Raw genomic sequence first — 16,487 nt, forward strand, 5'->3', positions numbered from 1 at the left:
TTCAGGTTCTACTTTGAATATAGACACACATAAATAGGTTTCAATCGGAACTAAGATTCACAGTTGAAATAGGGAGATCCATTACTAGATCTGGATCCAATTCGGTCCCCAACCACATGAGAAGTAAAGCGATATTTAAAAGAGCATAGTAGGATTTGGATCCTATAAGAGAGTAAGGTAGACGATGATTTTTATGGATTTGGATTGGAGAACCCAATACTGATCTGGCTATCTTACTGGATCCGAATCAAGACCTATTATATAGTAAAGTTATTTATTGCTTCTAAAACTATATGAGAAGCTTAATTTGTGAAAATGAAAAATTTTCTTGGTCGATAAAAAAGATTAAAAATTCATTTCAAATAGATTATATAAATGTGAATATGATGACAAAACCCCATATTTGCATTTTAATGAAAATAGCATGTTATATTTAGAAAAACTCACGACATTTGGATTTTAAAACAACAACCTCAAGGTGTCACATTTTTTCATGATAGTTTCGAAATATAATCTATGAGGCTGTACTGACCCGGTCCAGAATTCCTATGGGGCCCATATACGTGTGGTTCCAGTTCTTGGTCCAATCCAATGTAGACCGTGGGCGACCCTTCCCATTATCGCAGGGATACTTTAATTAACTATCGTGTCGTGTCCTGTCATATACCAACATCCATAACTTTTACTAAAAAAAGTATGGAGAAATAACATATCTCGTGTTCTTTAAGAGTGTCAGTGTGACGCATAACCCTTTCGATTTATGGCGCTCTTGTTAATTCGCAAAATGAATGAGGGTATTTCAGTATTAGTAAGTTGAAAAGCGCCCCCCTTTTCGACGGAGAACAGACGGCGGTCGCCTCAGAGGCTTTCGAAGTGAGTCTCAGAGAGCGAAAAGAGGGAGCCGGAAAGAGAGAAAAGAGGGGGATCCTCTTGATCTCCTTCTTCCCTCCCTCTCCCTCGTTCTCTCTGCAATTCCAGAATCGATCCATTCCTAGCCAATCGGAGCAATGCAGGCGAGCTCGAATTCCGATGTGCTGAAGAGCCTCTTCGAGATGTCCGGCCTCGATTTCCTCTTGGCCATGATCACCGGAAAATCGGGTTCCGGCGACGTGCCGGATTACGCTCAGGCTCTCCGGGAAAACCCGCAGCTCGTCGTGGTGCTGACGACCCTCCTAGCGGCGCTCTTCGGGTTCTTCTTCGTCTTCTGGAGGCGGTTCTCCGGCCAGAAGCCGGCGAAGACTCCGGAGCCTCCGAGGCCGCTCGTCGTGCGCGAGGACCCGGAGGCGGAGGCCGATCCTGAGAAGAAGAAGGTCACGATCTTGTTCGGCACGCAGACCGGCACCGCCGAGGGATTCGCGAAGGTGGAGTTCTGGGGCTTATGCGCCTGGATCGTTAATTTCCAGGGTTTTGTGGCGTTTCTGAGGTTTTTGGATTCGGATTGAGTCTCCTTGAGTTTCATTCTCCTGATGATTGGTGAATCTTACGGACGTCATTGGATTTAGTTTTGCTGTTGAAGTTTGGCCTGTAGGTTGAGTTTCCTATACGTGCAGAGAGGAAGAGTTCGAAAGTTGTACTTTCGGACTTATTCGTTTCAATTTTCAAAAAGTCATGTTTTTTTCAGATAGAACAATTCATGGTGATAGTTTTCCCATTTTTATGGGTATGAGTTCTTGATTAAGCAAGAGAATTGCAGTTCTGTCAAGTTTTCTGGGTATGTGCTTGGCCCTTCGTTGATGGATGGAAAATTGGAGAATTGTGGATAGAATGTTTGAATACCTGGTCATTTCCCCCCTCGTCTGTGGTTTCGCTCTTGTTTCGTCGGAAGATTACTTGCGAGCGCAGAAGAAATGAGTGAGGCGTTCTTTACTTTTAGGTTTTGGTAGCATGGTTGAGCGGATTGCCCGGTATAGTTGTAGACAGGACTGAGCTTAGGTTTAGCATATTAATGAGAGATAAGTTTGGGTTTTTAGTTTTTCGGTTGATAAAGTAATATATCTCTGCCATGAGAATTGCTCGAGTTTACTATGTTCTTTTAGATTTCTATTGATGATGCACCTGGTGGATGTAAGACCAGGATTTTAGAACACTACAAGCTTTAGCTAATGTTCCAATAGATGTGGACATGAAGATGCGTGCTAAAACACATGTATGAACTTGTTAACAGTATATACATATCATAGTTAGTATGTGAATGGGCACAATGGAAGATGATGCTAAGGAAAATCTTGTAGGTTTGTTTTATCTTGGATTGCTGATTTTTAGGCATCAATCATAGATTAAGGTTTTTGTTACTTTCTTCTTTTGCCTGAATCCAGGTGATACGTAGGAGGATTCTTGAAATAGGTTGGATTTTTATTTGCCTTTGACATTTTAGTGCTGACTCAAGGTTCATTATAGTTGACACACGTATAGATCATCATAGTCACTCTGGAGAATTTTTCACATGGGATTTTTCTCTGGAGAAACAGTCTTTTTCCCCATTTTCCTGGGTTTTGGGCAACTAATGAAAAATAACAAGATAGTATCACAAACAAAAAAAGAAATGGGATGATATTAAACGACAAGATCTGGTGAGAGATTCAACTACTCACAAGGCTTTTCTTTTGTTCTTCTGTTTTGGTAAAAATGTTGCAGGTTTAGATTTCTAGGAAGAAAAAAGTTACAGAGTAAACAGTTTCAGGAAATTGAAGTGAGGAAAAAAAGTTACAGAGAAAAAGGGAAGTTTTTTTTTTCAGAAATTTGACTTGTCTCTGGGGATTTTCAGATATTTTTCGGTTTTCAAACAGAGTGAGAAATTCAGATTTGTTGCAATAACTGCTGCCATTGTTAGGCATAGGTGAGGGATTTAGATGGTTCATAGTTAGCTGTTGTGTTGTGGTTGCATATTCCTACATATAGAATCTTCTCGGAAAAGTGATTGAATTTGTTTTCTATCTTCTAATATAAAGGTTTTGTACTGAATGAGTTGTAATTTTATTGGTTCAATTTCTAAGAAGGAGAACAAATAGCTAAAAGCTTATAAATAGGGTGTGTCAATCCAGTATTATTATGACTTTTTTTTAGGTCAGGTTTTTATCTGAACATGAAATTTGGAAATAAATGTTCTCAATCTCGGATATGATAGCTGGATATATGGTGTCATGTTTAATAGTGGGATCTTGGGTAAACCCCATGGAGGGCTATCTCCAGCCTGGCCATCGTTCAGAATCTTTTTATCTATGTGACACAGATACTCCATTTTGACTCCCGTCCCATATCCCTTTGTATATTAGTTACACTGAAAACTTCATAAAAAATGTCTCGTATCTTCAGCCATATCCATGTGATGTAGCTTTTATGGATAAGATTGTAGCGCCAAAAGAAATGCAAATATGGCTTGTCTTGCCTTGTATCATCTGACTTGTAACTTAATACTCATTTTCGTTAGAATCTAATTAGAAAAACAAAACAGATTAAGACATTGGACATGCATCCTCCAAGTATTGTATTATTATATTGTAAATTTCATTATAGTTAAGTGCCAGTTTTTTATTAAATGGCTTATCCTTCCTTTTCCTCTAAGGTGAAAAAAGCAAACCAAATGCTTCAAATTTAGGCCGCAATTGGGTTTGTTTTTATTCTTTTTTATCATTTATTTATGAAGAGGAAAGAAATGAACTTTGTGAAAACAAACAGGAAGGGCATTGCCATTGTTATTCAAGAGGAACTTTTTCTAACTTTATGCTCAATAGATTGTTGGATTTTTTTCATATACCATTGTTTTGTTATTATCATTTTGCAAGTTTTATTATTGATGCTCCTGTAATTGCCTTACTGGATTGCTTTTGGTGTTTTTTCCCATATTTGTCAGGCTTTAGCTGAAGAAGCAAAGGCACGATATGATAAAGCAACTTTTAGGGTTGTTGATCTAGTAAGATACAATATAATCATATAGGGTTGTTGTTCTCTTTACTGTATATAATGCTCCACCTTGCCTGTTTTGATAAATACGAGGTGTTTGGGCTGCTTTAGGATGACTACGCTGTGGATGATGACCATGAGGACAAACTAAAGAAAGAGATGTTAACCATTTTCACGTTAGCCACGTAACTGCCATTATTTTTCCTCTTTCATTTCTCTTGTGTCAGTTCAATCATAATTAGATATGATTGAGCAATCACTTATCAGTCTCTACTTGTTTATTGTAGCTATGGAGATGGTGAACCAACTGACAATGCTGCAAGATTTTTTAAATGGTTTACTGAGGTGATATGGCTTAAATGATAATGCTTTATTGTTGAAGTTTCATATGGAGGTCATTCCTGAAGTTAGGTAGTGCATATTCTTTTTTGGCAGGGGAAAGAAGAAAGAGGCAAATGGCTTGAACACCTTTCTTATGCTGTGTTCGGTCTGGGCAACAGACAGTATGAGCATTTTAATAAGGTATCTGTCAGGTTCTGGTATTTTTCTTCTATTCCATGAGGCTGGTGCTTATCATCGTTGTAACCTTTCAAACCAGGTAGCAAAAGATGTAGATAAGGTGCTTAATGAACAAGGTGAGCTGCATCAACCATGCATATTGATAACTTTTCATTGCATATTGCTAATCTGTATTCCAAATTATTTTTGTTTTAGGTTCAACTGTAAAAAACCAAGTAGCCTTTAACCACGAACCAAAGTGTCCATCAATATCAAGTGAACAACACACAAGTGTTCACTAAGAAACACACTCACAAAACCCACAAAGGGGCATACACAAGAAGGCTCACAATATAAATAATAGGATTTTATTAAACATCACAAGTATGCAAAATTCATACCATACAAAGAGGGTAAGACTTCTATATATACACAAGAGAGGAGAGGAGAGGAGAGGAGAGGAGAGGAGAGAGGGGAAGAAGAGCCAAAAGAAAGAGAGAGAGAGAGAGACCACTCCCAACAGCTAGAATGGCTAGAAATCTAGGTGTTGGGGGCTTAGTCAACTTAGATTGACTAAGTCCAAAACAATCAAAATAAAAAGAAAAGAAATAAATAATAAATAAATAATATATATATTGTGTGTATATATATACATATACATGTGTATACATATTATAGTATATACACAAATATATATTTATATATGTACAATTTAACACTCCTCAAACTTATGGTATAATGATTGAAAGTTTGCTTAGAAGGAAGTAAAACCTAGGAGCAAAGAGAGGTTTGGTGAAGAAGTCTACCAACTGGTACTCCAATGTGACATGAGGCATATCAATGATCTCTTGAAGATATTCCTCTCGCACATAGTTGTTAAATTATGTAAATCCAATTTGTAATTTAGTATATATATGTTATATGTATATAAGGTAATACATATACATATATTATATATATGTATATGTATCTACCTATTATATATATAAAATATATATATATATATTTCTATCTTTAGTCTTAGGGGTAGTTTAGGCATTTTACACATTCTTTTTCGTGAATATGTTTGTATTTTTATTTTCCTTTTTTAATTTCTTTTTCTTTTAATAAAGTGATAGTGTGCTTGCCTTGGGAGGGGCCCAACCCACTAGTCGTTGGACCCCTCCAACGGTCACATTTGTGACCGTTGGACCGTTGGAGGGGCTCCAACGACTGTGGAGCCTCTTCCAAGGCCTCCCAATGCCCTATAAATATGGGCACTATTTCTTGTATTCTCTTAAGGGTTTTGGGACTATTGCCCAACCTTTTGTTCTTTATGAATCTTATGAGTGCATTTGCACATTTGTGAGTTCGTGTTTTGTGCTTTTGTGCACAAGTGTTTCAAGTGTTCTTGTTGTGCGTATGTGCACATATTTATTTTCAAGGATATTGTTCTATTGATTATAGTATCTTGTTGAAAATACTTCCACATGGTATCAGAGCCTCGTTGAAGAAGAAGAATTGCGAGTCTCCTCCGTTTAAGTACCTCGAAAAGCGTGCCTTCAAGTTTTTGAAGTTTGAAGTGAATCATTTTCTTCGGGCAATATTTTAGAAGTATCTTTTATCAACAAAGACGCGAAAGATATTTGAGGAACGTATTATTTCTTGTCTTCTTTCCTCTCTAACGGGCGAAAAAGACTCTCATTTCTTTCTTGGGTTTAAACTTAATGGCTCAAACTATCATGTTTGGGCCGGTAATATGGAAACTCATATTAAAGGAAAGGGGCTTTGGGGTTAAGTTCATGGTTCAATACCGGAACCGGAACCCAAAATCACCATCATTGAAAAAGGGGATAGTAAGATCCTTGAAGGGAAAGAAAGACAAAGGGCTCTTGAAGAATATTCTAAAAAGCATGATGATTGGGAGATGAAGAACTTCAAGATCTTATCTTGGATTTTTTCATCCGTTGAGACCAAGATAAACGCCAATATCATCAAGTTTAAAAAAGCTTCCGAAGCTTGGTTGTATCTTGAGAAAATGTACACTTCAAGGGAATTATCTCACAAGTACTATCTCCAAAAGAGGACTTTGACCCTCTAACAAAATGAGATGTCCATTCGAGAGTACTTTGCAGAATTATCCTCTATTTGAGACGACCTTGCCATCCTTGAACCAAAATGGAGTGGAGAAGCAATCGAATTAAGACACAAACAACTTGAGGAAGACCGGTTCTTCAACTTTCTAAATGGTCTTAGACCTGAATTTGAACAAGTTCGGTCCTCTCTTCTCTTCGCCTTCACATCTCTCTCACTTGAAGATGTAATCACTAAGCTAAGTGGTGAAGAAACCCATATGGGGATTAACAAGAGTAATCCTAGCATTCTTGTTGCCTCTTCTACTCAAGAAGATTGTGAAGTGGTTAATGCCGTGTCAAGACCGGGGAATAATGTGAAGACCTATAGACCTCCTCATTTCAAGAACCAAGGTCAATGATGAAATGATCAGTATGGCAAAAGAGACTATAGCAAATTAAAGTGCCATTTTTGTAAAGAACCAAGACATATCAAATCCATGTGCCCTAAATGGAAGAAATTAATTGCAACGGCTATGGCATCCCAGTCGGAGGAACGACCTTCATCATCAAGTGGGTCTCTTTCTCTTCAACAAATCGTAGAAGCATTGCAACCTCTTCTCAAGGGAGGCATTTCCGGAGCCGCTATGTCATCTTATTCCACCCCATCTTGGCTTTTAGATTCCGGGGCATCTTTTCACATGACCCCTAGTACTTGCTCTCTTTCAATTTTTTCTTAAAATTCTCTTCTATCCTTTGTCTCAACCGCGGATGAAACACAAGGAATAGGCAATTTTGAAAAACAAGATTTTTTTGTTCCAAAAATTCGTCTTATCCCCGAACTAAATTTAAATCTTTTTTCCGTCTCCTAACTCTCGGACCATCGTTGCGATATAAAATTCTCTTCTAATAAATGTTGGATACATGATCGCCAGTCCGGGAGATTGATTGGGGAAGGCTCTAGAAGAGGAGACCTCTATTACGTTGATTTTCTTCAAGTTCTCAAGAGTCAATTTTGTAATGTTGTTCAAAACAAAGATATTCATGTATGGCATAAGAGATTGGGTCATCCCAATATTGTTAAAATCTCCTATTTGCCTTTTATTAAACATCTTTGTAAAAGTGATTTTTTATGTAATGAATGTATTCTTGGGAAGATGAAGTGTTTACCCTTTCCTCAAAGATCGATGTTTACGACAAAACCTTTTGAAATTGTCCATTCCGATGTATGTGGTTCGGCTCCTGTGATATCTAAGGGAGGATTTTCATACTATGCGATTTTTGTGGATGACTACACTAGGTTTTGTTGGATTTATTTTCTTAAACATAAACATGAAGTTTTTTCAACTTTTAAAAATTTTCATATGATGATTTTAAATCAATTCAATGGAAGCCTAAAAATCCTTAGGTCCGACTCTGAAGGAGAATACCTCTTAAATGAATTCAAGAGTTATCTTAAAAGTTTTGGTATTCTTCACAAAATCTTGTCTGAAAACCCCTCAACAAAATGAGTTAGCCGAACGAAAGCATAAGCATATAATTGAAACAACTAGGACTTTGCTCATTTCATAAAACATTCCAAAGAATCTCTGGGCTGAGGCAACCCTTACCTCTGTCTATCTCATAAACAGACTTCTATCAAAAAATTTAAGCAAAATTTTCCCCTTTGAAAAATTATACGAAAAGGAACCTGATTATAGCAGGTTATGGGTCTTTGGGTGTAAATGTTTTGTTCTTACTGATAAAAATGACAAACTTTCTCCAAAGGCCATTCCTTGTGCATTTCTTGGCTATTCTGAAACCCAAAAGGGTTTTCGTTGTTATTGATGTCAAAAGTGATAAACTGTATGTTTTCAGAAATGTGAGTTTTTTGGAAAATCTTAGTGGCTTCGAACATTGTGAATCTCATGATGAGAATGTAGATTATTCTTTTCTATTTGATCTACTAGATAAAAACGATGATACTAGTGATGATGAGTCAGATCAAAATGACTCAAGTGATATTGAAACTGAGGAAAACATTCCCTTGCTCTCTTCATCTCATCAACATGTTGACGAAGGATTACCTAGAGATCCTATGACCTATATTCATAGACACCGAAACACCTTTAAAAGTGCTCTTGAAAGATATGATAATGCTAGTCCAAGTGCTCCTCAAAGTGAAGTGATCCTCCGTAGAACCGAAAGAAGTAGAAAAGCTCCTTCTAGGTTCATTTCCTATGACTCTTTTTCATATAAATATAGAGCCTTCTTAGTGCCATTCATTCTTATACAGAACCTAGAAACTTTGAAGAAGCACGAAAGTGTCCTGAATGGATTACAACAATGGTTAATGAACATGGAGCTCTGAGAAAAGCCAAAACTTGGGAGTTTCAAAATCTTCCTAAAGGAAAGAAAACAATAGGGTGTAGATGGGTTTTCAAAGTAAAGACTAAAAGTGATGGATCCCTTGAAAGATATAAAACTCGATTGGTTGCAAAAGGATATAGTCAAGAGTATGATATTGATTGTAGCTCGTATGGTCACTGTTCGATGTCTTATAACTATTGCCTCTATCAACAAGTGGAACATCTATCAAATGGATGTTAAAAATACTTTTTTAAATGGCGATTTAAATGAAGAAGTTTATATGGATGCTCCACCTGGAATGGAGATTTTCAAGGGAAAAGTGCTTCGTCTTCAAAAAACACTTTATGGTCTAAAACAAACCCCCAAGGCTTGGTATGATAGGTTTAATTTTGTAATGATTGAAAATGGTTTTTCTTGCTTTACTGACACCGCTCTATTTGTTAGAAAATCCAATGCAGGGATTGCGATTTTATTATTATATGTGGATGACATGCTCATCACTGGGAGTGATTCTAACAGGGTTAAAAGTATAAAATCTATTTTGAAAGATAAATTTGAAATGTCTGATTTGGGTTTTCTAACTTACTTTTCGGGGATTGAAGTAACATACTCTCTTAGAGGGTATTTTTTATCTCAAACTAAGCTTGCTTCTGAGATCATTGATAGATCAGGTATTACAGATGAGAAGGTTTGTGAAACTCCTGCTGTAGTAGGGGTAAAGATGAAAATTGATGATGTTCTTCTTTCGGATCCTACACCCTACAGACAGTTTGTAGGATCATTGATGTATCTGAGTATTACCAGACCAGATATATCTCATGCAGTCCATACTGCAAGTCAGTTTCAGCATGCGCCTACATCAGTTCACATGAGTGCCATCTTGCGAGTCGTAAGATACATAAAGGGTACTCTAAATAAGGGAGTTTTTTTGTCCTCTTCTTCTGTTTTAAAATTAATTGCTTATACTGACTCTGATTGGGGAGGTAACCCAAATAACTGTCACTCCACACTGGTTTTTGTGTATTCTTATGAGACTCACTAATTTCGTGGAGATGCGAGAAGCAACAAAAGGTGTCGCTCTCCTCAACCGAAGTTGAATATCGTGCTATGGGGACTAGTACCATGGAGATTGTATGGATTCATTAGTTGCTAGAAGACATGGGGATTACAATAGAAGGGCCCGCCAAGCTGTGTTGCGACAACAAGAGTGCAATCTACATTGCAAAAAAATCACACTTTTCGTGAGCGGACTAAACACATTGAGATGGACTGTCACTATGTTCGTGAGGCGTATCTCAAAGGAGTCATTGACTTTCCTTATGTCACGTCGGAATATCACTTGGCAGATTTCTTTACTAAAGCTTTGTGTGCTCCGCGGTTCAACTTCCTTCTTGGCAAACTCTCGGTCATCTTGCTCCAAGTTTGAGGGGGGGGGTGTTAAATTATGTAAATTCAATTTGTAATTTAGTATATATATTTTATATATATAAGGTAATACATATACATATATTATATATATGTATATGTATCTACCTAATATATATATAATATATATATATATATATATATATATATTTCTATCTTTAGTCTTAGGGGTAGTTTAGGCATTTTACACATTCTTTTTCGTGAATATGTTTGTATTTTTATTTTTATTTTTTAATTTCTTTTTCTTTCAATAAAGTGATAGTGTACTTGCCTTAGGAGGGACCCAACCCACTAGTCGTTGGACCCCTCCAATGGACCCCTCCAACAGTCACATTTGTGACCGTTGGAGGGGGGCTCCAACGACTATGTGGAGCCCCTTCCAAGGCCTCCCAATGCTCTATAAATATGAGCACTATTTCTTGCCCAACCTTTTGTTGTTTATGAATCTTATGAGTGCATTTGCACATTTGTGAGTTCGTGTTTTGTGCTTTTGTGCACAAGTGTTTCAAGTGTTCTTGTTGTGCGTATGTGCACATATTTATTTTCAAGAGTATTGTTTTATTGATTATAGTATCTTGTTGAATATACTTTCACAATAGTGTCCGTCTATTTTGATGTGTTTTGTTCTTTCGTGAAAAGTGTAGCGGAAGCAATGTAGATAACACTCTTATTGTCACAACACATCTTTAATGCTCCATCAATCTTCTCAGCCAAAACACCTCCATTGTGGTTGTGGTCATAGCTCGATACTTAGCTTTAGTTGGGGAAATAGAGACCTTCCGTTGCTTTTTGCACCTCCACGAGATTAACAATTCACTTAAGAAAACACACAAACTCATGGTTGGGTGCTTATTGTTGGGATCACCTCTCCAGTTTGCATCAGTATATGCAAGTAAATTTAGTGCAGACTCAAAAGACATAAAAAGACATAAAAAGACCACTAGAAATAGAATTTTTAAGATATCTAATAATACTCCAAACAACTCCCATGTGAGTCAATGTGGAGTGTGCTGAAACTGACTAGCTGTGTGTATGTATGCTATATCAAGTCTACTAGTTGATAAGAAATCTAGAGCTATGTCACATAGGTGTGGGTGCGGGTACGACGATGCGGCACTTTAAAAAAACTTGGGTGTGGGAGGGTATATATATATATATAAATTTTTTAATAGTTAATAGTAATGCTAGTGAAATAAAAAGCAATTATCATATCATCAATTCATCATGCATGTAATAATTCAAATTAACAATCTACAATTCTGTTCTTAAAAACTAACACCATAATTAAATCAACCTAAATATATTATGGAAACAATCAAACAAGTAAAGCAGGAAAAAGTAAATTATACTAATAAAAGAAGCAAACAATGCATAATTACATACCAAAAGTATATCCTACACAATGTATATGATGATGAGGTAATGATCTTAATAATTTTTTGTTTTATCATTAAATTTATCATAAGAATAAAGAGTAGGCTCAGATAAGTCCATGTTTATAATATTAAAATTATGCTATCCCTCTAAGTCACACTCCTTTGGGTTTACATCTCAAATTTTGGATGATCCTTGTCTTCGTTACAAACCCAATTTGAAAATGTTAAATACTTGTATATTTAAATGAAGAAACTAAGAAATAGTTAAATAACTAAGAGAGCAATTGGTACCTGTATTCATCATTATTTGCGAAAGTAATCGAAGATTGAAATGAATGTAAACTAAATCCTATGCACGCTTGCTAGTGAGTTTGTTTCTCTTTATGTCGTAGATTTGAGCATGTGTGCTCTATTTTATTTCACAACAAGCTGAACCGTGATTTGATTTAAAATATGTGATTCTGGATAAAGTCTTGCTATAGACATATTTTTATGCCTTGATAGCTCTGGGTCTAAATTTGGAGGGACACGGCCAACACCACTTTCCTGCTACTTCTTTGCATAATATTTGGGATTGAGAGAGTGTGCCATGCAATGCAAAGAAGTGTTGCTCTTATCCCATCTTCTGATTAAAATTGAATGTATATGAATAAATTTTTTTGAATCATCCGATGCATGATTTTTTTTCTTCGTGCTTGAAAAATACAACTTGCATTTTTTCAATCATATTATCCCACATTTCATAAACTTTGTAAAACATGTGCTCATCCTTGTCAACTTCTCTCAGCATTTCTCAAATAAGTTGCATAAACTCAAGAAAGTATATGACTATCCCAAAACTCATCATCAATAATGAATTTCTTAATTTCTTGAGTTTTGACAACATCATCAACATGATAGAAAGTCCAATTCTTATCCATCACCTTGTTAACCAAAGCATTCTTGACTTAATTCTTTTCACTATCATAATGATGGACGCAAAATGTGTTTCAACAACCTTTAACAATTTTAGATAAAAATGCCTATTAAATATGACATTAGCATGATGGTGGTTGACAACAAATTCCTAATGCTTTTGACATTTTTTTCTAATTTCTCAATCCATGAACATAGAGCATATGCTGACGATTTTTTTTCTTCTTTGGGGTTGCAGATGTTCTTGAGAGACAGATTCAAGCTGTGTGCTACGCAAGTAGTCCAAAAAATATGAAAATACTCTCCAAGCTCAATGTTGCACTTTTACTAACTGATACGTTGTCTGTGATGATTTGCACTATTTTTTGATCACCCACTTCTTTTATTACTTCTATAAACAACTTGTTCAAATACTCAACATTTTTATATTGCCCAGATGCATTAACTGCTTTCAAGAATACTGGGTCATTAAGCGAAGAAATAATGAAATTAATCAGTAAACACCTTTGAATATCTTTTCACCCACCAGAAATAATGGAAAGTCCATTTTGTTCTCATAAAAATTTCTTAATCTCTAGCAATCTCTCAACATTTTCCCTCTCTTCTGTAAGAATTATCGTTTATAGTTTTTCTAAGCTTGGAGGTACATAGCCACTCAAGTTATAATTTGCCAGTGAAGTAATTAAATCCTTCAAATAAGGATTTATAGCTGCATTAAATAGAAGTGAAATAGAATAAAAATACTTCTTTACTTTTCTATTCATCTCCTACCTTCCATATGTATTGAATGATACTTGTATCGTTCCACTTCCTTTACCTCTTACATCCACTTTTTTTAGCATCTTCTTGGTGGCTTAAAAATGATATACTGAATGCACAAAAATCACTCATTGTCTTCCCCTTCTCATATTCATATTGTATTTTTTTGTATTGTCTTCACGTTGCCTTATAAACTTTTTTGCATCCTAACATGTCATGTCCTGATATCTTCAATAAATGAGCTTTAACTCTTGTGTAAGGCCCAACATAATCTCTCATAAAGCTTGCTTCAAAATATCTTATTTCCACCAACTCCTCCAACTTTTTCAAGCTTATCTACATGTTCTTATAGTGACCCTCATCATCGTTTGATGCAACCAATAAATTAGAATCAACACTCCCACTACCATTACCAACATGAGTAACAACAAAACTTACATATGGGGATGAGGATGACGCAATTCCTGTCTCTTTGTTTGTGAGTCCTTTCTTTTTATATGTTATTTTCGTCCTTAAAACAAAATAAATATTATATTAAAATAAAATTCATATTAGGTTCGACAGAGAAGGACTGGGTTCGATAGCCCGGGGATGGGAGCCGAACCCAGCCTAGAAGGGCTGGGTTCGACAAAGCACAACCCAGCCCAGCTGGGCTGGGTTCTGCTCTGTCGAACCCAGCCTTGCTAGGCTCGATTCAACAACCCAGGGTGCTGGGTTCGATAGCGCAGAACTCAACCCAACAGGACTGTGTTCGATAGCGAGCAACCCAGCCCTGCAGAGCTGGGTTTGACAGCACAAAACCTAGCCCAACAAGGCTAGGAGATGAACCTAGAGAGAGAGAGAGACCTTGCAGTCGTCGAGGAGAAGAGGAGAGGTCGGGTCGACAACCGCCGTCAGTCGGAGTTGAGGAGTCCGTTGGAGGAGAAGAGTTCTAGGAGAGGAGAAGGGAGGAGGTGTTGGGGTCATTTTTTTGCCCTAATCCCCCGCCCAACCCCTTTCATAATTTTTTTCGTGTCCAAGTTTGGACAATTATGACCCTGGGTGTGTTGACCGCACTGGGTGCTTCACCCACACCTACTCCCGAGTTGCATGGATGTGGGTACGACACCCTATTGGCCGAAGCCCTGTGACATCCAAAGGCTTCACATCATCAATTTTGATCTCGACATTTGTTACTTCTGAATTGTCAACTTTCTTGTCATATGTGATTCAAGACCTAAGAATAATATTAGAAGCAAATTTAGATTGAGATAATAAATACCTTTATGTGAATAAGTGACCTCTATACCTAGAAAGTATTGTAAAAAACTCAAGTCGGTCATTTCAAAATTAGTTTTAAGATTTTTTTTAATATTTTGAACTCCATGTTTGTCTTCTCTAGTGATTATCATATCATCAACATAGATGAGCAAAATGACATTACCTGCATCAGAATTCTTAACAAACAAAAGTGTCACTCAAGCAGGATCTAAAGCCAATATCAAGCATAACTTTGCTAAGTCTATCGTACCAAGCTTTGGGTGCTTGTTTTAACCATAGTCACAGATATATATCACAATATTATCGTTATAAATTCAACAAACAATAATATTATTAAAATATCATGATATTTTGAAAATATCACTAATTTGATAATATCACGATATTATCACGAGAATCAATTAGTTTTACTATTTTTATTTATTTTTTACATTTTGAATGTGGTTTTCTTATTTCTTTTCTGTATTTTTTTCTAAACATGATAATATCTTATTTTTGTTATTTTTTATATTTTTTAATCCCCAAGTTTTTTTTGAGATTTATCACCAAACCTATAATATCACGAGAAATAGCCTGTCGAAATATAGTTGATACCAATATTTGTGACTATGGTTTTAACCCATATAATACCTTTTATAGGCAAATATCCTTTCCTTGAGGAATACTCGTACCAGGGGGTGCCTCCATGTAAACTTCTTCCATAAGATTTTCATTTAAAAAAGCATTTTTAGGATCCATGTGATATATGAACCAATTCTTAATTGAAAAAACTGTAACGAAAGTTCTAACCGTGGTTATGCGGGCAACAAGTGCAAAGGTTTCTTCATAATCTATGCATATTCTTACAAATATCCTTTTGCAACTAGCCTAACTTTATATTGCTCAAGGGTTCCATCTCTTGATTTTTATTTTGTATACCCACCTACAACCTCTGGCTTTCTTTCCCGGTAAAAGATTTTGAATAGACAAAGTTTGAGCCTTTTCCAAAGCTTTTAGTCCTATCCTCGTAGCTTTAACCCATTACAAGTGTTCTTTGGCCAGAGCATAAGATGGGGGTTCTATATATGAATGAATTGGGGCTATGCATGCTTGGTATTTTGAGGAAAAGGAGTCATAGGATACAAATTTTGATGAGGGTTTTGATACTCTAGATGATTTCCTAATTTGCAGTTCTTCATTAAAGTTAATTTTTTTTTCAAGTACACATGGAGGATATTGATTTCCCCGTTTATATTATTGAATATAAGTTTAATCATCACTAGGCAATTCATCAAGATATTCAATATCTCTAGGTTCAATAATATTCTCAAAATCATACTCACAATCACAATAATTAATATCCTTTTTTGAAACAAGATCAAACAAAAAAAATACTCGATTACTTCCTTAGGTTGATCCTTATCAAAGAAATTTTCTTTTTTAAAAAAAGTTCCATTTCTTGAGATATATAATTTTCCATGTAACGACCCCGACTCTTTCCTCTTAAAAATACAATTTTTTTTAAATCATTGCGAAAATCTTCCCAGAAACCTGGGGCCTTTACAGTTTCACTCCCAATTGGATAACTAAACAAACCACAAAAACTCTTACATTTATCATCCATACCAAACCAAATCTTTATTGAATAATAAGTGATAAGTCTCGAGACAATTGCATAAATGAAATTAAGAGTGCATAAACACTTATATGAAAAAGGAAAGTAAAGAAGATTGAGTCACGCTGTCCCTCTGTGAACTGTCTAGGAAAAATGTGACACCTGTGGCTCTCCCAGAAGCTAGTCGCTTCACTGATCTCCTGCGACTGCGAAAAACTATAAAAATAAAGGCGTTAGAAATCCAAGGAATTTTGCGTACGAATCTCTCTAATGAAATAAATGAGCATAAAGAATATAGATAAAATTTCATGCAATAATTTAAAGGAATACAATTATAACATTTACATAATTCAATTTAAG

General features: G+C 36.0%; 1 protein-coding gene across 2 annotated transcripts in view; it reads left to right on the plus strand.

The window, feature by feature from the left end:
• The first annotated feature begins 801 nt into the window (after positions 1-801).
• The window catches only part of LOC149847851 (NADPH--cytochrome P450 reductase-like), a 31,091-nt gene continuing 15,405 nt past the window's right edge, over positions 802-16,487 (plus strand). Inside the window, exons 1-6 of one of the 2 annotated variants that reach the window (XM_090004841.1) lie at positions 802-1,361; positions 3,851-3,910; positions 4,012-4,085; positions 4,188-4,245; positions 4,336-4,422; positions 4,499-4,535. In XM_090004841.1, the coding sequence (XP_089860967.1) occupies positions 1,008-1,361; positions 3,851-3,910; positions 4,012-4,085; positions 4,188-4,245; positions 4,336-4,422; positions 4,499-4,535 (670 nt within the window). In that variant the 5' untranslated portion in view covers positions 802-1,007. The remainder of the gene's footprint in view (positions 1,362-3,850; positions 3,911-4,011; positions 4,086-4,187; positions 4,246-4,335; positions 4,423-4,498; positions 4,536-16,487) is intronic. The other variant, XM_090004890.1, reaches the window with a different exon arrangement.

This window comes from Nuphar pumila, chromosome 1 (genome assembly GCF_984573655.1).
Source record: "Nuphar pumila chromosome 1, dmNupPumi1.hap1.1, whole genome shotgun sequence".
Taxonomy (NCBI): Eukaryota; Viridiplantae; Streptophyta; class Magnoliopsida; order Nymphaeales; family Nymphaeaceae; genus Nuphar; species Nuphar pumila.